This window comes from Malaclemys terrapin, chromosome 4 (genome assembly GCF_027887155.1).
Source record: "Malaclemys terrapin pileata isolate rMalTer1 chromosome 4, rMalTer1.hap1, whole genome shotgun sequence".
Taxonomy (NCBI): domain Eukaryota; kingdom Metazoa; phylum Chordata; order Testudines; family Emydidae; genus Malaclemys; species Malaclemys terrapin.
The window spans coordinates 78,065,003-78,089,825 of record NC_071508.1 but is presented as its reverse complement, the minus strand read 5'-3'; the positions used below and the strand labels follow the sequence as shown (position 1 = coordinate 78,089,825).

The window sequence follows — 24,823 nt, the reverse complement described above, 5'->3', positions numbered from 1 at the left end:
TTAATTGCCCTGCACACTTGCATTAACGCAGCCCCAACAGTTGACTTCCCGACTCCAAATTGATTTGTGACCAACCAGTAGCAGTCTGGAGCTTCCACACAGTGATTGCCACACGCTTCTCTACCGATAGGGCAGCTCTCATTCTGGTGTCCTTGCACCGCAGCAAGCTCTGCACACAGTTCCAGGAAGGTGGCTTTCCAAATCCAAAAGTTCTGTAGCCACCTCTCTTCATCCCACACCCACATGACAATATGATCCCACCATTCAGTGCTTGTTTTCCAAGCCCAAAAGCGATGGCCCACTGTCTGCAGCCGTTCCGTGAGTGCCAAAAGCAATCTAAAGTTGCTCCTATCCATATCACACAGCATGTCAGGCAACTGGGAGTCGTCTTCAGTTAGAAATTTCATGATTAACTGCACTGCCATCTACGATGTCTTCATGACAGTTATCAAAGCATAGGAGGGCAGTGAAAGACCCATCCCTTCTCTCAAAGATGCCAGGGTGCACAGCAAAGAATGGCCATTGAAAAATGCTGCAAAAGAAAGCCAGAAGCCAATGGAATGCTGGGACAGAAAACAATGCATCACAGGACATTAAGCCCAGTCCCAAGATGCACCACATCTGCTCTGTCTTCCCACAAGACCTAGCAGCAGATGATGTCGAGCTGGACTGTGGGATAGATACCCACAGTGCACTGCTCACATTGTCAATGTTAGTGCCCCAAGTGTGGACATGCTCTGACAGATGAAGTGTGAACATGCAATACCAATTTTTATTATAGCATTTTTGAATGCAGACATAACTTTTGTCAACAAAACTCTGTAGACGAGGCTTAACAAACCCCTCAGACACTTCCTCCCGACCTCCTTTCCTCGCTGTTACTGGAGGGATGATAACAGGCCACTTCACCTTGAATGGCCCTTTGTTTAGCATAAGTAATTAACACACATTTCAATCTGTTCCACCTTCCCTTTGGCTGTGACATCCTGAGGGCTTACAGCACTGCAGCAGTGTAGCTGCACTACAGTAGCGCTTAGTGAAGGTGCTACCTACGCCGATGGGAGAGTTTCTACGTCGGTGTAGCTTCGTTGCTCAGGGGTGTGGATTTTCCATAAACACGACATAGGTTGGTAGCATAGATCAAGCCTGTGTAAATTTCCCAGAGGTGAAGAAGAGCTCTGTGCAAGCTCAAAAGCTTGTCTCCCTTACCATCAGAAATTGGGCCAATAAAAGATACTATCTCAAATCATTTTGTCTCAAGAATATTATCAGCAATGAAAACAAGTTAAAATAATTATCTGTATAAAAGCAGGATCAACAGCATTAGCAAACCTCATGTATTCAAAATGATTCTTTGCCTTTATGCCTGCCAATGCTCATTCTTTTGTAGAATATGACAAAAAGAGTCCTACCCAAAAGACAAGACTAATATCAGATTTTGGTCAAACACTGCAAGTAATTTATGGATCACTAATCAATAAGCATTTTCAGCACCTCAACACTAAAATTATAAACCTTACATTATCTCAACCTGAATCACTTGTACTGTTTTATAAATGTTCTGAGAGCAGAAGTGTTTATTAGTTATTTTAACTGTAATGGAAGCCAAATTATCAGAGAATGACACTGCAATTTTCTAGTCTCAAACTGCATAGTGTTTCACTGACTACATTTGCAGAGTCCATCTTTTGTCAATGGCCAATATTTAGGAATTACTCCATCCCATCCCTTCAGAGATTAAAACAAGGAGAAACTTCTGAAGGAGATGGTAAAGAAGCATGTCTTAGACAACTAGCAAAAACGAAACATGATTGAAGTGGGTTAACCAGCATGAATAGACTAAGCTTGTGCAAGACCATTTTCAATGGCATTGTCTGAAAATACAGAGCAATGCAATCTTGATTGTTGTACTCCAAAGGGAGATCAGTCTCTATTTAACACAAAAAATGATTTTTATCAAGTAATAATTTATATAAAAATAACTGTTTCCATTAAAAACCTCAGTAATTATCTGAAGATATGACTCTACATGTATGTTTTCAGATCTTAGCATCATTTTTCAACTGCCGCATAAAATGCAAGATAATTTACTGACTCCTATGGTACTTACTTCGCAATTTCCAATACACTTTGGAATCAAAGTCTTGTGATTGGGTCCTAAACACATTTTTTCTGAGCACCAAGGTTTCTCTTATGTCAAAAGGTGGAGGGTAAACTCCTAAATTTAACAAGAACGATTCTAAGGGCAGAAACCTTGCCTTCATTCTCCACTAAATAAGATATATAAAGAAAATATTTTTTCCCTAGTTAGATTAACATTCAATCTTGTATCTGAACAGTACAGCCCAAATATAAAAGCACTTAAAGTAAGTATTATGTTTAAATTGTTGTGGGGTTTTTGTTTTGTTTAAGGAGAAAACTGAAAGCCTGCTCGAGTTCATTCCCATTCTCGACCCTCAATAATACTTCTATGTATTATCTGGAGGAATGTTGCTAAGGAAAAGTAAATTGAGGGTCTTAAGCAGGTCAGTTAAATCTTTTAAAAAAGCATTTTACTAAGTTTCTCTTAAAAAAATGCAGTCTACTGCCAGCAAGGATTTAACTGTAAAGTTTGCAGGGTTTTACACAGCTTTAATTATATACGTTTGCAATAGAAACACTACTGTGTTCAGGTAACGAGAATACCACCTAGCTCTTATTTATGACTGTCCATCAGTAGATCTCAAAGAATTTTACCAAGGAGGGAAACATCATTATCCCCATCTGTGCTAATGGGAAACTGAGACCTGGTCTACATTACAAAGTGAGATCAACTTAAGTCTATGTGCGCATGTATCTATGCTCCAATTTGTCTCTGGTCAATGTAAGCACTCCATTACAGTGAAATAGTAAATCACCCCTCCAAATAGAATAGAGTCATGGACGACCTATTGAATTCAACACAGGGAGAGTGTAGACACTGTGACCTGTGTCGACTCAAACAATCCTCCAGCAGCTATCTTATGGTCACTGCTCTAAATTCCATCGCCTAGAGGTCAGAGAGACCAGAAGCTGCCCCACTCTTTAAAATCGCCCACATTTTTGAAATGCCTTTTCCTGCTTGCCCACATTGGAAAGCACACCTAGTTCACCCTTTTTGCATGCAACTGTCCAACCAACCATGCTGGGCTCCACGCACTAGACACAATCCTGCCTATCTGAGTAATGGTCTCCTCAATGCAGAACTGACACGGCCTGATTGCCTCTAGGCGAGCAACTTGGAGTGCACTCCACCTTGTTTATTCACATAATACAGCTCAGTGGTATTTTCAGTAATTATATGAACCATTGTATCTCTGATATGGTCTCGAAAAGTGTGACATGCATTGAAGATGGCCCAACACTCCAGCACATCACTATAGAGTGAGCCCTCCTGCTTTGACCACAGCCCCTGAACTTACAGGTATGCCCCCCCACCTCCAAGCCATAAGGGAAGTGTCAATAACAACTGACATGGTTGGCAAGGGTCAGACAAAGGGAACATCTTGGCAAATGTTCTCTGGATGCATCCACCACTGCAAGGAGTCCAGGACTAGGGGAAGAAGACAGACCAGTCTGTCTAGAGAATGAAGAGTAGGATGGTAAACTGGCCTGAGACACATTTGAAGGGGGTGAAGGTGCTGCCTTGCAAACTGGAACATATGCGTGCAAGCAGACATGTAGCCCAAGAGTCTTAGACACATCCAAACTATCATGGAAGGCTAAGGCTGCAGATGGAGGCAGAGGTGGCAAATTGTCTGAAAGCGGTCGGTCGGCAGAAATGCTTTCAACATTGGGGAATCTAATAGGGCCCCAATGAACTTGGTTTTCTGAGTGGGCATCAAGGTTGACTTCCTGGTGTATAGGATGAGACCCAGACCATCAAGCTAGTGCCATGTGGTGTCAATGTGAGCAAGAACTTCCTCTCTGGATCTGCCCCTCAGTAACCAATTGTCAAGATACAGGAAGATGTGAATTCTCTTCTTCCTGAGATATGCCATACCAACAACTATCATCTGGTAAAAAAGCTGGAGGCAGAAGAGAGGCCAAATGGAAGCATTCTGTACTGAAAGTGGCACTCCACCACAACGAATCAAGGGAACTTTTTGCAGCTCGGCAAAACTGGCACATGAAAGTAGGGGTCCAGAAGGTCCAGAGCAGCAAACTATTCGTTCTCAGACAACAGAGGGAGAATAATCGATAGAGTGACCATTTGAAACCTCATGTTTCTGATATATTTGTTTAGGCTATGAAAGTGAAGGATGGGCTTCCCAAAGGGGGAAGATGAGGAGGCAGGACCAATGACCGGAATAGTGCTCTGGACCAGTGAGACAAAATGGGCAGTTGGAGGGCACAGAGGGAGGGTGTATGGACTGGCCCTACCATCCCCTGCAACGATATACCCCATCACCCACCAGCATTTCCAGCTCACCCCTCTCTTCCTGTCCCATTACACCATTAGCACTTTGGAAGTCAGCTGTGGACAAAAAACGATGATAGAACCTGTGAACTTTAAGAAAAGCTGTTTCTTCTCCCCCCACCCTCAAGATGTGGGTGGGTATGGGTGTATCAAGAGTTTCTTGCTCAAATGACCCCAAATTTGTCTCACTACTAACCCTGCCAACACCCCATCGGGCACAGGAAACTCCAAGGCAATCTGAAAAATCATTAATATTTTCGAGTGCTTAAAAAAACAAAAAAGTCGAATTTTAAGCCAAAAGTTCTTAACCTTAACTATAGCAGAGTACAGACACTGCATGCTCAGCTAGCATAGGTATAAACAGCAGTGTAGATGGTGAGGTGTGGCTTAGGCAAGTACAGTACAGCAGTAGCCTGCATGCCTCAACCCTAGGGTACCTACCCAACACAGCTCTGTAAACCCAAGCAATTCCTCCCATGTCTACATTATTTTTAGTAGTGTAGTGTCCCACTGCCTCACCCCTACCAGAGAGCCTTTCCTGGTCCCCTCCCCACTGCAGGAACCTTTCACTGCCACGTGTCTACACACCACAGTGACAAGCATGGACGCAGACTGCTTTCAGTGTGGCATGTAGCTCCTGTACTCTACAAGCCACTTTAAGTCCAGACCAGGCATACATAACACAGGGCATGAAATTTTTCACAGCCCTGAGTAACATAGCTAGGTTAATCTAAATTACTAGGCATAATTTAACCCTTCATGTCTGAGATCAGTTCAACAGGGATTCTCAAACTATGGGGTGCAGAGCACTGGCTGACCATGTGGTGCTTAGGCATAGCAGCTTCTCTAAACATCCAGATTCTGTGAAGTACTAGATGCCTGCAGTAGCCACTATAGAGAATAAAGAACAAGCCAAGAAGCCTCTGATAAAGTTCTGATGCAACTAAAGGAATCTGTAGCGCTGTATGAAGAGAGGCAAGAATTGTGAATGAAAAGCTGCCTGCACAGTTAAAGCAATGAGCTACCTTAGTGAGATATTTCACACAGGGAGGGAGCAGCAGACGTGGCAAAAAATAGGTCCTGGGATAGGGAATAGTGGGGAAATGAATTGCTGGTCAGACACCAAGCCTAGAAAATTTGAACCTTCAAAGGTTGAATATCCTTTGGAAGGTTAGGTGACTAAAACCAGGAGGTTACCATAGAAATGCATATGCACTCTTAACTACAGTTAAACAATCACTGTTATGCCTGTTATTAATGCTAGATTTGTATTAGTTTACTAGAATTGGAACTTTCTTTCTAAAAGGCAACTGAATACCAAACGCAGGTATTCCTTACATGGGGAAAACTCAATCTTTAGTGATTGCTCAAGTTTTTATACTTAAGGACAGCAGACCAGTTATAGTCTAATATTCTTAAACTTCTAGTTCAGATAATTGAGACCTGGATGTGGTTCTACAGGTTTCAGAAGAATGTTAAAAGGATGCAGCAGAATTCCACATTCATAGTCAAAATGACATCCCTATAAAAACTTGTTTCTCTTACAAGGAAAGAGATGGCTTTTCAAGCTGCCAGCTGGGCAAATTCACTGTGGGATCTAAAAGTCAAGTTGGGTTATTTATTTGTACATTTTCACTAGTAACAAAAGTGATGGAATTGAAATGACAATTCTGTTGCCTTGTGAGCCACGTTAGAGCTCTCCACGACAGCAGTGTTGGTTCTGCAATACTAGTAGGAGTAAGAAGTAGGAAAAACTTTTTGTCCCTAAAGTAAATAGATCAAGCTTTGCACATACCAAGGAGGTAACTGTGTAAGAAAGTGCCATTTTATTTGCTTATTTTTCAGCATAGATATAAAATGCCTGCAATTTTCAAGTATAAAATAGTCTAATTCCTCTGTTAGTCAGGATTCTGTTTTCCCACAGAACACGTGTTGATTTTCAAACAGTGCAGGCAGAATAGAACTTGGTTTTAAGTAGGGGATATTGATGAGCAACTAGTTTTAAAACATAACACAAATGACAAATAATAATAATTGGCCAAGCTTACAAGGGCACACAACACTCAGCTTGTTGGCATTTCTGTCACGTGATAACTTTTGAATGCCACATCCAAGCAATTCCAATTTTCACAGAATATTCTTTGCCTTGGTGGCCTGAACTTCTACTGATTTGCAGGAAAATCAAATTCCAAAAGACTGAAAATGGGGAACACTTGGAGCCCTGCCACCTATTTAGCACCGTAACAGCTTCAAGCACCTCACAATTGACTATAGATCAAACAATTAGTTGATGGCACCAACTAATGCCTTCCAACATAATACCACCACTCATCCTTCCAATAGTTTACCATGTTGACACCCTGAATGACTATCTCCCAGACAAGTGATAATAAAGCATGCACACAGCCCTGGCATTGTGCGAGGAGGGAATGGTGGACCCTAACAGGAGAAATGGGAAACACAGCCACTAGCTTCTGGGGACGAAGGGACTGGGGGCAGATGAAACCCCTGAAAGAGGGCGATTCAGGGACCCTGGTTTGGGGGAACAAAGGGCACAGGGACAGTAGGAATAGAGGCACAGACGAAGTGCCAGCCATGGGAAGAGGAATGGAGGCACACAGAACCCTCGGGGCAGACTGGGGGAACTTGATGGAAGGGACAGAGCCTCTGCAGGGGAGAGGCTGGGAGGATTGGCAGGGAATGCAAGGAGCCCCTGCAATAAGCTCAGATTACAGAAGCTACGAAGTATGTGTTCCCCTAGAAACAAAGTTTGCCCTATGCATATTCTATTACTGGCTTTAGACCTTGCACTGTCTACAGCTTTGTAGTTATTCCTGAAGTCAAACTCCAATGCCTGGCCTACACCTAAAAACTTCAGTCAACCTAGCTATACTGCTAGGTGAGAGAGACAATTCTCACAGAATTTTCAGGCTTTTGCATTCATCCTAAATTTTTAAACAATGTTTACATCCTTAACTGCTTAAATGATTAAAAAAATATTTCCTTTAAACAGTTAACCGATTAAAGGGCCAGCACAGGGCTGCTCTGGCTGGCAGGGCCACTCCAGCTGGTGCGGAGCCGGCCAGAAGGTTAATAGTTAAGGCGGGTTAACCGGTAAGGCTAATGCTTACTGGTTAACGGGTTAACACTTTACATCCCTAATTCATCCCCCCTTATTAAATGAGCATCACTCTAAACATTCTTCTCATGCATTTAAACTCTGCTTGCTTACTTAAATCAGCATAAGACCAGAACACTGTTCAATGTGTACGCCTATTACGCATATAGTAACTATCTTACTATTGTACTTCTGCTGTTTTATCATTTCAGTTTAATTGACCAACAATACATTGTGTTCTGTTTTGGTTGTCCAGGCAATACTCCTAAGATACTGCTATATACAATTTTCTGCTGAAATATCTCAAATGAGAGGAGCAGATGTTTCTTAATGGTTTGAGCAGCGGCATCTTATGCAACAACTGGAGCCTTTGTCTGTTTATCAGAGTTGGATCAATTTGTATCTAGTCTCTCGGGCCTGGTCTACACTACAAAGTTTTTTTCAGCTCAGCTGCCAGTTTGGGTGTGAAAAACACACCCCTTAGCCAATATAGCTATGCCAGCAAAACCCCCAGTGTAGATGCAACTATGCCAACAAAAGCACTCTTCTATTGGCACAGCTACCATTATTCAGGGAGGTGGTGTAGCTATGCCAGTAGGAAAACCTCCTTCTGTCAGCATACTCCATGTCTATGCTAGGGGGCTCTGCTGGTATAGCTATACTAGCAAAGTATTTGTAATGTAGACAAGGCCTCAGTGCCTTCACACTAATTTTTCTTTATTCTAGGACTGCAGTTGTTTTGTAGTCTGGAAATAAAATTGTTTCACTTATTGAGCAAATGTCTGCAGGAAGTTTAACAGAAGCAAAAATGTAAGTAAGTCGTTTCTTTTACATCTTTTCCCACTTAGTGCACTTTGATCCTGGCCCTGATGTGGGCCTGGTTCTTGGCTATCTCCCTCTGAGAAAAGTAAATCAGGTTACATGCTGATTTAGTAGTTTAGTGATGAGGACATTTCATATTTCCAAGTTATCAGGTAGCCTAGGTTAGATACATGATCTAGACTGCTGTCCAGTATAATCAACCTGAATTGTCAACTGCTACTGAAACGGACTAGAAACTAGTTTAAAATCTAGTAAAGACATATGTCAATAAAGAATGACAGTCTTACACAATTTATATTTCCATTCTGCTGTAACTTCAGATTCATCACTTAATCTGGGACTCAGGATCCAATCCTTATGAAATATTTCCCTTCCATGCTATAAACAAAACAAAAATCATCACCAAAGGAGTACAGGAAAAGGAATGAGCCCAGAATGGGATATGATTAAAAGTTAGAGTCTCTTTCTCAAGCCTGAGACTTTCAGGCCAAATTAGCAGAAGAAATGCTTAGGCTTCCATCGATTATGTGAAGGCTGTTTCTGGACAGCCTTTGAAGCTGTCTGGCAGACAGTTGAGACTGACCTTGCCTCATAGCAGAAGGGGTCTGGTTCCCACTTATAAGGAATACTGTATAGACAATGTAGGTTATTGGTTATTTAAACAACTCCAGTATTCCATCAGTTTTAACAGTAAAAAGGTCTGGTATTGTAAAAAGTCAGTCCACCGCTTCTTTTTGTTTGACCTGTGAGAACCACTGACCAGTTCCCTCCATTCACCAGCTCTGTCAGTAAGTCTGCCTTTAGGTTGACCAGTCGGTATCCACCCACTTCAAAGGTTCCGGAACCCACACTGCTTACAGGGGTGGGGGGGATGATATGACCCAGCATTAATTTTTATTTAATACATTTTATTAAAACTCTTGAACTAAGGTAAAATCAAGAAAACAAATCACCAGAACCTAGGTGCTATTAATAATTACACACAAACTACCTTAGAAGACATTCTTAAGGTTGCAAAGTCAAGCATTTAAGTGTGCAACCTTAACTTGGACCCTTTGTGCATACTATTCGTTTCACAGATCCCCTGCCTCATTCAGTGCACAAGGTGCTTACGGAATTAGCAGATATTCAATATTTTGTTTTCTCCTCACTGAAGAATATGTGACCCTAAGCTTATTTACTGCACGCTATCCAAATCCTGCTATGAAGATAGAATTAATTTCCAAATGGGCTTTTTCTATTGTGCTCATCTGAGTGCTTCACAAATATTAACTTATTTTCACAAAAACCCTGTGAAATGAGAGGATATTACTATTCCAATTTTAGATGGGGAACTGAGGCACAGAAATTAAGCTCAAAAGCATTCACTAATTTTGGGTGCCAAATTTGTCATCTCTAGCATCTTATTTTTCAGAATACTTAGCAATACATGGCACTTGGTACATTAAAAGTGCAGATTCCATTGACTTCAGTTGCAGCTGGGAGTGCTCAGCACATTTGTAAATCAGACCCCAGGTGTCTCATCAAGCACCCAGAAAACAAGAAGCACAATTAGTGACCACCTGTAAAAAAATCTGATTTAAGCAACTTGACTAGCATCACAGGAAATCGGTGGCAAAGGCAGGAATAAAATCCAGTTCTCCAGGGCAACATTCAACTGTCTTAACCCTGACACCCTCCTTTCTCTTGTTGCAATCCCTGGCCTTATTTATTGCATATATTCTAACTTCTGCAAGAAATGAAGTGGGGGTGCTACAGACAACAGTCTTCTTTTCTACACCACCTTGATTCACCACAAGTGGAGATCTATCTTGGGCACTGAATGAGGCAGGCTGATGTGGAAAAAATGGCATATGATCACAAAATTAAAGACTTCCTCAATCCATATGCACAGGGGACCAAATGAAGGTTGCACAGGTGGGATGACACACTCTGCCAGAGACTTTCACAGATTTTTTTCAAAAGGTATGTAAGTTAGCCAGATTTGAGCAGTTTTTCATGGTGAAGGCAAAAGACAAATCCCTGACACAAAGGTCATTCCCCTGTCAAATTTCAAGTCCCTGGTCCAAAGCATGGGGGAGTACTACAGCTTCTCAAAGAAATGACTGCCAGAATTGAATATAGGCAAAACATTTTTCCCTAGCCTCATTCTCTGGAATGGCTAAACTGTTCCTTTTTGGTTGAAACTTTCTAAAATAATTCAGGCTGAGGTGGGCATGCAGCATGAAAAATTTCAGTTTGAAAGGTTAATTTGGCAAAGTTATAAATTGCTGAAGAAAGTGCCTAATAATGGGAAGTGTTGGGCAACCTTAACAGGCAGCGCTACCATCCACACCTACAGTAGAACCTCAGTTACGGACACCTTGGGAAGGGAAGTGGTCCATAACTCTGAAATGTTCACAACTCTGAACAAAGTGCAGTTCAGGCTCCAGCTCCTGACACTCCAAGCCAAACTCCAGCAGCAGCTGGCCGACAGCTTCCTTGTAGGCAGCTTCTTTCCCTGGATCAGACTGAGTTTGCAAGTTTGTCTCCCTCCTGGGCAGGGGAGGGTTGTGTGAAAACAGCACGTCTACCTCCTGACCGGGGGAAGGGGTTGAAAGAGGCACAGACCCCAATGCTTCTCCTTAGGGTGACCAGACGTCCCGATTTTATCGGGACTATCCCGATATTTGCTTTTGTCCCGCGTCCCGACCAATGTTTGGTCGGGACACTGGACAAAGAAGAAATTCTCCCTTCCGCTCTGGCGCTCGGGCCCCCCTCACCCGGCTCCGCCCTCTCCTTCTCCCATTGGCTCCCTCCCCAAATCCCCGCCCTGGCCCCGCCTCTTCCCCAGCATTCCTCCTCCCTCCCAGGCTTGCAGCATGGCGGTGCAAGCCTGGAGGGAGGGGGTGGCGGCAGTGCCTGGATCCTGGAGCTGGTGAGTCAGCTCCAGCACCCAGGCACCAGGCGGGCAAAGGGGGGCTGGCAAGGGAGGGAGACAGGGGGGCTCCGCTGTGAGCCCCCCTGCCGCGCCAGAGGGCTTCTGCCCGGGCTGCTGCACCCGGGGCCGGGAGTGCAGCCTGAAGGCTGCTCCAGCCCTGCAGCCCGCGGGGCAGCACAGTGGGTCCAGTCGGGGGCAGCGTGGAGCGGGCAGGGGCCAGGTGGACGGCGCAGGGGCCTGGGCCGAATCCCTCCTGCTGCCGGGGAGCCCCGCGCCTCTCCCTCCCGCTCGCGGCTGCGGCTCCTTCCCGGCGGGACGCGCCCCCCGGCCTGCCCCGCGCACATGCGGCGTGCGTCTAGCTGTTCCTTCCCGGCGGGAGGGAGACTAGGCACGGGGGACGCGCGCCGCATGTGCCCGGGGGGCGCGTCCCGCCGGGAAGGAGCCACAGCCGCGAGCAGGAGGGAGAGACGCGGGGCTCCCTGGCAGCAGTGGGGATTCGGCCCCTGCCACCCCCCCCGGCTCCTGCCCGCTCTGCGCTGCCCCCACCCAGACCCACTGCGCCCCGCATATGCCCGTGGCGGGCGGCTCCACGGGGAGGGCAGCGCGCGGGGGCCTGCTAATGCCCCAGGCCCCTTAAAATTTTTTTTTGCTCCGCCCTCCCCCCCCCCCCCCCCCCCCCGATATTTTATACTGGTAATCTGGTCACCCTACTTCTCCTGCTCTCGGGCTGCCTTGGGCTGATAGTGCCAGCGTCTTCACCTCCTAACTGTAAGTGGCTGCCCCACGCATGGGGGTGGGAGACAGGCAGCCCAGCTGTGCCTACATTTAAGATGCAATACAGGCACAGTACAGTTTCTGCTTTTTTTTTTTTTTCCCCCCCCGTTTCTGCTGCTGCTTGATTGGTTACTTCCGGTTTCACATGGTGTTCAGTTGACTGGTCAGTCCATAACTCTGGTCTTCGTATCTCTGAGGTTCTACTGTATAAGACAGACTTCCACATAATAGTCTATACTAAGCAGAAATTTAACAATTCTCATTCACTAGTAATTACAACGAGTATCTCAAAATATCTCAACTTTTAAAAACAGCATTTCAATGAGTTTTTAATGGGTTAATATTTCGGGCGGTTTAAAGTGCAGAACTTTTTTCTGGTGTCTTTCCCTTTTGGGATTTGTGTGTGTTCAGACACAGGCACACTTTCACACTCACATTCAGAAAATAAAAAGAGACCAGTATGTGAAAATAAAGAGACAAGCTAATACAACAAAAAGCAAGACAGAAAAGGGAAAAATGCAATACTTGAAATTACATGGAGAATTCGCAAACTCTTCAGCTTTCAGTCTTCTGGTTAGTTATTATAGGGAAGAGGGGTAAACAGGATGCTCCAGGGATCTGTACTGTGCTGTTCAACATATTCATAAATGATCTGGAAGAAGGGGTAAACAGCTCTGAGTTAGGTGCGTAGGCTCCCTATACAATGCTTGAGGAGGTTAAGGTGTGTGGGGACAAGGAGAAGGGGGTGCAGAGCTTCCTGCAGTTGGGGGAGGTTTCTGTGGGTGGGTCTGACCTGGCCCCAGACCCGGCCACTCCTTGTAGGGGGAAGAGCAAGTCCCGTCCTCCCCCGCCCCGCGCCCAGCCAGGTTTAACAGCGGAGCCCGCCACAGGGTAGGAGCCACCAACCCCAGCATCCACAGCCCCGCCCTTCACCTTGCACTGATTTACCTCTCCACCAGCTGCTGAGCACCCAAATAACACAGCCGTGCTGCTGGGGATGGTTGCGTGACAGCTCTTGCTGCTTGCCTTTATTTCCCCATCAGAAAGTCATTTTTCTGCAAGGAAGCAAAGAAATCTGTAGGGGACATGAATTCTGTGCATGCGAAGTGGTGCAGAATTCCCCCAGGCGTACTCTATTCAGCTTTTATTTTGGTTTGTATATTTAGCTTGTGTGTTTTTTAATCTTTGAGATGTAGGCAGCTCCTGCTCACTAAAGTGCAAAGGCAGAGTACAAGTATGTGTTATGAGTATATGGGAGCATCATTCAGACAGCAAAATTAAGGTTGCATGAGCATGTATCTCAACTTCATATTTCCAGGTCTGAGTTTTGCTGAACTCAGCGTTCTGGAATGGTATGAAATATCACTGGGCAACCATAACTCATTTTGAGAGTGAATTTTATATATACACAATATTGATTAGTACTGTATATTTGCATTTGATAAAGGAAGTTATTCAGTAGGTGAGCAACAGAAGTTGTCCAACTGTATGTGTGTATACACACACACACACACACACATAGATATCTCTCTCAATGTATTAGCAAGACACTTTAAATGAGACATACCTGTAGCCAGTTGGCAAATATTTTTAAAGCACAAATTTATAGATAATTTTACTAGTTTTAAACCAGTTTAATTAGGAAAAAGCCAACTCAATTTAATATGCTTTATTATACTGCTTACCAGTTATATCTTGCTTATTCTGTATTCCTCTATACATAACACCCAAAAAAAGCATTACATTCCTCCTACCAGCAGATAAGACAGGAAACGCACAATTTGGATGCCACTCACTTCCCATATATAAAGAAGCTTCCTGGCTGCAACAACTGATAGACACCTCCCAAATAACAGTTTCCAAGCAGGTGGGATGTCAAGGCTGATACAGTATAGTTTAAAAGAAATAAATGGAAAACAAGTTACCCTTCTATAAGATTTCCCTGCCAAGCATTAATAGTTTTAAGTACACGTTTCTGTGAAGACTACCCTCTACAGCAGTGGTCAACAACCACCAATCAACTGGTCGATCCTGGAGCCTCTGCCAGTCTTTCACAATCTCTGGGCCCCACGCCACTCCCAGAAGCAGCTGGCTGCTGGCATGTCTCTGGGGTCCCTGGGGGGTGGGGGGAGGAGGCAGCTCCGAGCGCTGCCCCCGCCCACAGCACCATCCCCGCAGCTCCCATTGGCTGGGAACCGACCAATGGGAGCTGCAGAGCAGCGCTTGCGGGCACAGGCAGAACACAGAGTCATGCTGCCCCCCTCCCCTCTCCAGGGGCCGCAGAGACATGCCGGCAGCCAGCCGCTTCCGGGAGCGGTGTGGGGGCGGGGCAGGTAGGCAGCCTGCCGGAGCCCCACTGCGCTGATAACCAGGAGCCACATGCTGTAAGCACCTCCCAGACAGAGCCTGCACCTTGCACCCCCTCCTGCACCCCAACTTCCTGCCCCAGCCTGGAGCTCCCACCTGCATCCAAACTCCCTCCCAGAGCCCACACCCCTCATCCCCTCCAGCACCCCAACTCTCTGCCCCAGGCCAGAGCCCCCTCCTGCACCCAAACTCCCTCCCAGAGTTTGCACCCCTTATTCCTTCAGCCCAACCCACTACCCCAGGCTCAGCCAATGCACACTCCACGGTTGAGAATGTTACACTGATTTGTGACAATCCCTGAAGAATTTTGGATCTATAAACCATAAATTACACTAATAAAAAGTAAAACTCATGAAACATTCAGTGAATTCTATGAGATTAGGTGCAGTGTGACCATATGACCCCTGCACCCAAACTCTCCCCCAGAGCTTGAACCCCTCACTCCTGCACCCCAAACCTCTGCCCCAGGCTCAGCCTGGAGCCCCCTCCCACACTCCTACCCCCTGCCCCAGCCCAGTGAAAGAGGGTGAGGGAGGGGAATGTAGCGAGTGTGGTGGGGCCTCGGCAAAGGGGCAGGGTAAATCCTGGGTTGATCTTAAATTCAAAAAGTGATCTTGTGCATAAAAAGGTTGGAGACCACTGCTCTTCTCTTGGTAGGTAGTGTCCTGTAAAGACAATAAAGCCCATTCAAAATCTCTCAAGAAAATAAGGCCGTTTACCCCCTGAGCTAGTGAATCCATTCACCTCTTCATCTTTCAGGCAGTTTGTCAACCCCCTTATCAACTGAATGATTTCCCATATGGCATTTGCCTCCCACACACACTACCACTGACGTAGGCAATTATAGCAAAACCCGTCCAATCTCAGGTTCCAATGTTGTCAATTACTGAAATAGCCCTAAATTTTTTCCAATCAAAGTAGAACTTCACCTGTCACTTTGCTTTGGTACAAACAATTATGTAGGTAGACAACAACTGGACTAAAGCCAAAAGACTATTCTAACAGGATGGAGTGAGGAAGCACCACTTCCTATGAAACCTCACTTGGCTACAACTAATGGAAATATCAGGTTTAAACTTAACTCATGAACAGACATCTTAAAAGCAACTCAAAAGGCATTCAAAACTCCTCTCACATTCCTTCGAGACATAGTTACAGCTACCCAAATCAGAAAACATGTTCTACTCACTACAACAGAATTCAAGGAAAAGACTGTGGAACACAGGAACTGCTGTACCAGAGAACACCAACAATCCATCTAGTTCCGCATCCGGTTGGCTAGCACAGAAAGACTGTACCAAAGGAATGTATAAATCTCATATAATGGATAGCTTTGCGATAACATGTCTACAGAAGTCCTTTCCTACCCCAGGCAGTTTCATGGGGGGCTGTTAAGAATGTATTTAGCTATTGTAATTCCCAATAAATCAGGTTTGTAATAGAAATTATGGAGCAGATATTGCTTCTTGATAAGAATGATAATTCTTTGGGTAACATTGTTATTTGCCTTTAAGTTAAAATTTGTTGATAGTTGTTATTTTGGATGGCCAACTTGTTTGGTCAATAAAAAAGGAGAATTATTCTAACAGGCTGTTTCAGCTATATTAGCAGTATTCTCAACTTCAAGTGAACTTTAATAACACAGTAGGAAAAACATGTAGATCAACATATACAATGGACTCTTCTCCAAAGCAATCTTCGTTTCAACTTTGGAACTATATACTTATGTCCCAATGAATGGTGGTTGTTTGGATTGCTACTACACTACTGAAGATCACCTGATAATTAAAAAAAGTTCTTATATTTCCCCCCCCCCCCCCATCATCCTTTCTAAGAAATGTAAATTTATAAACTTTGTTACACATCATCATTAGTAGCAGTACTACTACTATCGTATTGCCTAAGAGCCCTAGTCATGGACTAGTACACCATCGTTCTGGGCAATGTATAAACAGAACTAAAGATGGTCCCTGCTTCAACAGACTCACAACCGGAGCACATGGTAATCATAAATATACTTTAAAATACAAAAAAGGAAACTATCAATAGTTGAATGGACTTCTATAAAAGTCCACTGCTTGTGTTCCCTCTATAAAGCTGAATGTGAAATTTCTTGGTCTGATTATTTTGTCTTCATCCATTTAGCACAGGCTAGAGTACAAAGTGTTTTTAACACATCAAAAGCCAAAACAGCAGTTTTGTTCACTGCTTAATTTGTACATCAGTGATACTGAGAAGGCCAATGGAAATGTGCACAGCTCTGAAATAGTTAGCTGCTGCAGAGCTAATGCAGAAAGGACCACCACATAAATATGTAGGTCTCATAAAATAAGAGTAAAAAATGATGTTTAAAATCACAGGGCAGCTTTAACAATGTTAGTCTTGTTGACTTAGATGAAATGCTGGGTAGAATATTTGGTTTCTTTTAAATACACTGGTAATACTAGCTAACAGTACTGTCCTTACAAGGAGGAAAAAGTGACAACTAAAACTTTCTTGTAAAGAGAAAAGAGTGTTAGCTTCCCTCACTGAAAACTGCATTTCAGCTAGACTCCAAACCAACCTATAAGAAACAAACAAAGAAACAAATCATGCTCCTTCATTCAGTTATTGGTGTCCTGGAGATAGAGCCCTGGGTTGATACAAAAATCTGTACCCGCATCCAATCCACGATCCGTAAACATCCAAGGATATAAACCAGATATCTGCAGATTTGCAGGGCTCTACCTGGAGACATAGTAGAACAAAAAAATCTGGTGTTGTGGCAATGATAAAGTAATTTTAATATGACGATAGTATGCATCATTATAAAGAGTGTTCTCCAGCCAATAATGAATGTCAACCAAGTTACAGCAACGTTAACTAACGTGAACTGTTTTTCATAACAATAGTAATTTCATTTCTCCAGCTCAACCAAAAGTTAAAACGTAACTGCAATAAAATAATTCCTGTCATGATGAATCTATATTTTAATCATACCTAGTTCTGTGCAACCAGATTTTAAAGCTCACATGTATTACTTTGGGGGGGAGGGGTTAATGTTGCCTAATCACTGTTTGTCACTGATTGACAGTTGGCAGAAACACAATATTGCAACATACATGCATCAAGATTGCAGTTTTACTGATGAGTCAATGCAAATAGAGCTGTCTCTACTGAACTTGTGAATCAGTTAAGAGTATATGTTTTGAGAACATGGTACTCAAACAAGGCAAGTCCTGAACAAGAAATTCTGCTCAACTGAAATATTCTGCCTGTACTTCTGGAAAATAGTTTTTAGTAGTGTCCATGAAATGCTACACACTGTAAAAAATAAGTGGCTGCAATAAAGCATGGAAATTGTCAGCCCAAAAAGAAAAATGTTCAGAGTACATGAAAATGAATTACAAAGAAATCCCAACATAAACTAATGTTACAACTATGGTTAAGGTTGAGAATTTGACTTGGAGCAGGGATTGTGGGCTAGATCTACAAAAAGGACATAGGTGTTTAACTGCCACCTGAGCACATGCACAGCCACTTTAGTCAAGGCACCTAGCTCAGGTGCCTAGACTAAGGTAGGATCTTGTAACTAAGCAATTCCCCCATCTATCTTGCTGCAGGACCTCATCTGGTAGGTATTTTCAGAGGATACCAAAACCGACACAAGACAGCTAGAGGATGAGGAGGTGCCCTGTTTTAGCCCACTGGTTAGTAACCTCCCCAAGCATTGTATAGGGAGCCTAGGCATCTAACTCAGAGCTGTGGATTCCACTGGGTGGCAATGTGCCTAAATTAGGCACCAAAACACTGAATTGCATTGCCCAAGCCCCATGTCTTCTTTTCCAGAAAGCACTTATTACGGGCACTTCTGGAAATGAGTAATACAGCTTCTTCTAACAGCAAGAGCAATAATACGCAATCAATCTGGTAAGCTTCCTCTTAAACAATTCTTAGGGAAACCTAGACACAGGTACTATGCATTAGAGATGTATTGCACTTTTACTGTTCACTGAAGTCTAAGAAATGTGTTAAATCCACATTGCCCAAGGTAAGCTAACCTTTTGTATTGGGGCCTACTGCTAAACAGCTGTGCAGGAACCAATAGTAGAAAGCATCACAAAAATGAATCTTTTGCAAACTGGTAAAAAAGAGAAAGATGATGGTAACTTCAGTGATTTAACCAGTGATGTAAACTGAGGCAGAGTCATCAGGGCAAAGATAAAAATCACAATCTCCTGAGGAAAATATCAGTGTTAAGAGAGCTGAATGGAAAAGGAGAAGCAAGAATAAGAAGTTGTGTGCATTCAGCTAAACTGAAAAAAGAATTTGTTTCCAATCCGTGTCATTTCCTTAGGTTTGAATCCTCTTATTTGTCCATATTGCCCTATATTATTAGTATACAATTACAGCAATGTTATGATAATAGAAAGATTCAGAATCCAAACAAGTCAATTCCGTGTCACTAGTGTACTGGCAGTCTGTATTTAAAGAAAAGCTACAAAGCTCAGCATGACAAAAGATAGATACACAAAAAGTATATCATGTCACTCACCTCCGTCCTCAAAAACTCAAACTTGTGAAAACATGATGGATATTGCAGGCACTGAAAGCAATTTAGTTCAGCTCTTGATCAACATAAGTGGTGTGAGAAGTAACTGTTCTCTTTTAAAGAGGATTTAAATCAATCATATTTTAGTTGCTGTCCAACATTTGGTCCAAATGTCCTTACTCATTGTAGACCTGACACTTTTACTTACAGTTTTAAATCCCCAAAACTCTGTTATAGCATGAATTTTTCCTTACTAGCATTAATAATCATTAAGGCTGCATGTCTGTCATAGAGTGACTTTCCGTAACTTTTGCAATGGCCGGTGCTGGCTCATGGGGCTCCTTGACTAGCCAGCCCCTGGGCCAGCAGCAGCAGTTTGGGTGTGTGGGAGGGGGCTCAGGGCTGGGGGAGAGGAGAGGGCGCTTACCTCGGGTGGGGGAGAGGAAAGGGGGAGCTTCTCAGCTTCCACCAGCATGTCCCTGCAGCTCCTAGGCGAAGGGGCCAGGGGGCTCCATGCACTGCCCACACCTGCAGGCGCTGCCCCCGAAGCTCCCATTATCTGCGGTTCCCGATCAACGGGAGCTGCAGAGCCAGTGCCTGTGGCAGGAGCAGCATGCAGAGCCCCCCTGCCCACCCTTCCCCCTAGGAGCTGCAGGGACATGCGGAACTGGGTAGGGAGCCTGCGAGCCTCACCAATCCTCTCCCCTCCAGTGCCAGAGGGGGTCCTGGGCTGCGCGCCACTGCGCACCCCCACCCCAGTGCCAGAGAGGGTTGCGGGCCGTGCACCACCACCTGTCTCCCCCCCAGAGCACCCCAAGGCCCGCCCCCCCCCCCCCAAGTTTTAGTTAGGGGTATATAGTAAAAGGGATGACCATGGACAGGTCACAGACCATGAATTTTTGTTTACTGCCCGTGACCTGTCCATGACTTTTACTAAAAATACCTGTGACTAAAATGTAGCCTTAATAATCATCAACTAAATGTAGCCCTAGTAGTGGTTTTACTTTTTCAAAGTATAAATCCTACCAAAACGCTACTGTTATAATAAAACAAAAATTGTCAGGCAAGGTGCAAATTGTGAACAAAATGGCAAAGAGAAACTACAAACAATAAACTGAAATTAAATAGTGAAATGTTCCAACAGGTGGATGACTGGCACTTCCTTGGCTGTTTGGAAAGGACCCCGGGTTCACACTCATTAACATTATTTTTTTTCCTCAGAACTTCTAAAATTCAGGGATTATCTGTTTAACAAATAGTGACAGGGATTGAGTGAGTTATCAAATCCACAGATCAAATTGGTCACAGCACCACAATCAGAACAAAAGCCCCTTGGCTCCCAATCTTGCATTTAGTCCACTAGACCACATTACCATAATGTATTTATGACAGTCAAAACAGAGAATTATCAACAGAAAATGTTTATACTAAAGCCAGATCCTTCTTCCCTTTACACACTTTCCTATTTTTTCCCTTGGGACCTTCAGTCTAGGTCCTTATCCCAAATTTGGGACTTGGCAGGCTCATATGGCTGAGATATTGAGGCAAAATAAGTTGTATTTCAGGGGGCTCAGGTTATCCCTCAAGCACATGTTCCAGATTTGACTACACATAAGCCTGTATCTAAGACTGATTTTCCACTGTTTTCTTTAAACTAATTTAACACACAGTGTGTCTGGGGTGCAGGGGAGGTTAAGCTATACTTAGGGCCTTACCAAATTCACAGCCATGCAAAACGCTTCACAGACGTGAAATCTGGTCTCCCCCCATTAAATCTGGTCTTGTATTCTTTTACCCTATACTATACAGATTTCATGGACGACACCAGTGTTTCTCAAATTGGGGGTCCTGACACAAAAGGGAGTTGCAGGGGATCACAAGTTTGTTTTAGGGAGGTGGCAGTATTGCCACCCTTACTTCTGCGCTGCCTTCAGAGCTGGACAGACAGAGAGTGGCGGCTGGTGGCCAGATACTCAGCTTTGAAGGCAGTGCCCCCCGAGCAGAAGTAAGGGTGGCAATACCATATCATGCCATCCTTACTTCTGCACGGCTGCCTTTAGACCGGGGCAGCCAGCAAGTGGCGGCTGCTGTCTGAGGGCCCTGCTCTGCAGTCAGCAGCACAGAAGCAAAGAGGACAATATCATACCATGCCATCCTTACTTCTGCGCTGCTGCTGGCGGTGACTCTACCTTCAGAGCTAGGCTCCCAGCCAGTAGCTGCCACTCTCCAGCTGCCCAGCTCTGAAGGCAGCACCACTGCCAGCACCAGCGCAGAAGTAAGAGTAGCAGTACCACAACCCTGCCCCCCCCCCCCCCCAACTCCTTTTTGATCAGGACCCCTACAATTACAACACTGTGAAATTTCAGATTTAAATAGCTGAAACCATGACATTTACGATTTTTAAAGTCCTATGACTATGAAATTGACCAAAATGGACCATGAATTTGGTTGGGCCCCAGCTATATTACAGCTTTCATGTAGTTTTGGATGCATGCAAGCAGTTCATTGGTGAGAAGTTTTGCTGGATCACGCTAATCTGGATTTGCCCTGTCCCCCACTGACACATTCCCACAGCAGCAGCTCCCTGCTACCAGCGGGGAAATGCATCTCCCGCGGTTGCGGGGGGGACAGATCAGGACCACGCCAAACCTGGAGAGACCAGGCAGGCCAGGCCCACGCGGGGCAAAGGTGGCGACCAAGAGTAGATCTCCGGGCCTCGGCCCACCCACCCCCTCCGGGCAGGGACTCAGGCCGAGTACAAGGAAGGGACTCAGCGCAGCTCGCTCCCAGCCCCGGACAGAGTGGAAGGCTGCCTGGGGCAGTGCCAGCCGCATGGGGTTCCCAGCGCGGAGGGCCCCAATGAAGGGAACGGGAAACCTCAAGGGGCCCCGGCGGAAGCTCCTCGCTGAAGAGGGAGCTCAGGGCCGCTCCGGGGCAGGGTGGGCTCAGACCAAGGGCGGGGGCAGCCCCAAAGAAGCCGACTCACCTGCCCAGGCGCCCAGCCCCGGGCCCAGCACCACCGGGCTGCCCAGCACCCAGACGCGGAGCCCGGCCAGCAGGCGGTAGGTGGCCCGCACGGTAATGTACACTGCGCTCAGCACCCCCACCCAGTAGAGGAGACCGCCACTGGGGAGAGTTCCCAGGACCTCCATGCTGCGGGGGCGGCGGACAAGAGCACACTAAACCCTGCGGGCCGGCGCTGACCCACACCCGTAACACCGCCCGCCCACCACTACTTCGCCATTGGCTAGACTGCCTCTCACTCAAAAACATGCTCCTCTTCCATTGGATAGCGCTTCGCCACACCGCCTCCAAATCTACGGGCCCACACCAACTGCCTTCTGATTGGACGATGGGGATACTCATCAAACGCTCCCATTCATCAGGCGCCTGCACGCCACGTGGTCGACTTTACGCTTCTACAGCCTTTGGCAGAGGCGCTTGTCAGTCACACAGACCGTTATGCGGCCGTTGGTGCCGTCGGGGCGGGTAGTTTGAACTAAGGTGCAAGGTGTCTGTCAGCTAAGCCCCTGGAATCCCCCGCAGGGGAGAAAGAATCCCCAGACTGGGCCCAACTGCGGGACAAACGGGCACTGTCTAGGGATCTCCTTCCAGACCTGAAGGCAGGAGATCCCAGCAGCTCACCAATACCTGTAAAGTGAAGCTTACAGTTACTGACTTGCAGCAATGTATTTACCACCAATATTGTCATACATCTTCATAACTATGTATAAGTGTACCAGATCTCATTGCAAGTAGGGCCGGGGCCTTCCAGCTCCTGCTTTTGGACTGTAATCAAAGCTGACAGTAGGGAGACAGGAGTCCAGCTGTGCAGTTGGGCAGATGCCTAAGCTGCTAAAATCTACAGGGCAGAATGTTTGACTCATATCATGGCACAAGACCACATATAGACTAGAAATCAGATATCTGTGCTGTGTCACAGTATGTAAGGCTTTGCTAAAATAAGGGACACAAAGGTTCTATTTTCAATAGGATGCAGAACCATATCAGGGACATTTTGCTTCTCCATGAGAAATGTGCAAAGCCACCAAATCTTCATCCTCTGAATGAATAATATTAGGAGCTTGCTATGACACTTATGAAAAAAATAAGAGCACCTAGAAATGACAGTATAAGACAACTATTTCAGCTAGGACCTTCTACAAAGATTTTCAGCAAGATCTCTTCTTGATGTGAAAAGTAAGTATATTGTTGCACTACTGGAAATAATCAGGTTGGACCTGGTCAATAATGATGTGAAGAATTTCAACAAAAACCCAGCCTGCTGTAAATAGTTTTGGTAAATTAGTAGATGAGGCTCTTCCCACAGAATCAAAGCTTCAGTAATGTCCCATCATAGATAGTGTTAGCAGCAACTAGGCTAATGCAGGTACTGTACCATCTATCCACTGACATGCAATTCCAATGTCCTGTTCACATGTACTGTAGTCATTAAAGACTGGCACTTTTTGCAAGCAGAGAGGGATTGTTTCTTGTCCTAGCCAAATTGCCATTATGAGTAATTACATTTTGCCTACCTTTTTTTCTCTCCCAGGTTCATGGACACAGTATTTTCCGTCACTTCTACTTGTTACCTTTAAGAACATAACTTAATTTACTTCATTGGGGCTATTTATGTGGGTGATTATAGGTTTGCTTTTATAATTTATGGCAGGGGTTCCTAAAGCTATGAATAGGCTCCTTTGGGCAGGGCAGTCATAAGTTTGGACCGCACCAATCAGCTGTTTGGTGGCGGGTGGGAGGGGGTGGAGCAGGGCGGGAATAGGCAAAGTGGGGGCAAGGCCTCAGGAGGGGCAAAGTGGGGGCATGGGTGGGAAAGGGCAGGATGATGGTGGGGCCTTGGGGGAAAGGGTAGATTGGGGGCAGGGCCTCAAGGCAGAGCAGGGGTGGAGCACCCACCCGGACAGAAGAAAGTCAGCACCTGTGCCCACACTGTCTCTGGTCTGCAGTCACCCAGTTACCAGAGACTCCTAGGTCTCCTCTATAATCTCCCTTGGCTGGGAGACAGAACATGATGTCTTGGCTGGAAGGCTACCTTTCAGATAGGGCAGTAGCTAACTCCCGCCTGTTCACCAGTCAGCCTGAACTGAGCCAGACTTTCTCCTTTTCTCTCCCATCCAGGCCTGGCATTGGCTGCAGGTATAATTGGGTGAGGCTAGCTGGACCCAAAGGCTCTCCTTAACCCCTGCCATGCTGATGGGCACTTTTTCCATTTCATCACAGGTTCAAAGAGTTAAAATATATTATTATTAGTGTAGGACTGTCCAGAATAATAGTGGTTCAAGCACATACCTGTAAATGAATAAACCATAATGTAGTTTCTGTACCACAGAGTTATTTCTCATGTGTTATGCTCCTTGATGCATCAGGTTCCATCTTCCCATCATTCTGAGTTGTGTGCTCCAAACATTTTTAATATACTTTTTCGTAAAACAGATGAAGTTCCCCCAGTTATGTAGGTCACGATAACAAGAGTGTTATTAGGGAGTTGCTGGGTCAGGGAGATTTAGTTCTCATATCTAAGATAATTGCTTTGCTTTTAGTCAAACTGCTTGATATTTATTGACTTCGTTTCCTTGTTTACATTGCTTCAATCAGAGCTGGCCCTATGTACAGTAAAGCAGGCCAAAGGTTGAAGCCCTTCACCTCATGCAAGCTCTGCCACACACAGGCTGTGGCTATGTCCCACAGCAGGATTGCACAAGGATGAGACAGATCTCTGCGGGACACCCCTTTTCTCTAGTATAGCAATGAGGCCAGAAGAAGAATCAACACAAGCCCTGATTTCAGCAACTGGTGCCCCACTCAAGCCTCTTCCCTCCTTTCCCCATC

The 24,823-nt window shown here is 45.1% G+C and overlaps 1 protein-coding gene across 1 annotated transcript in view; it reads right to left on the bottom strand.

Moving 5' to 3' along the window:
- The window catches only part of HSD17B12 (hydroxysteroid 17-beta dehydrogenase 12), a 154,958-nt gene extending 132,787 nt beyond the window's left edge, over positions 1-22,171 (bottom strand). The window contains exon 1 of the mRNA XM_054027955.1: positions 21,957-22,171. Coding sequence (XP_053883930.1) covers positions 21,957-22,122 — 166 coding nt within the window. The 5' untranslated portion in view covers positions 22,123-22,171. The remainder of the gene's footprint in view (positions 1-21,956) is intronic.
- Positions 22,172-24,823: the final 2,652 nt, after the last annotated feature.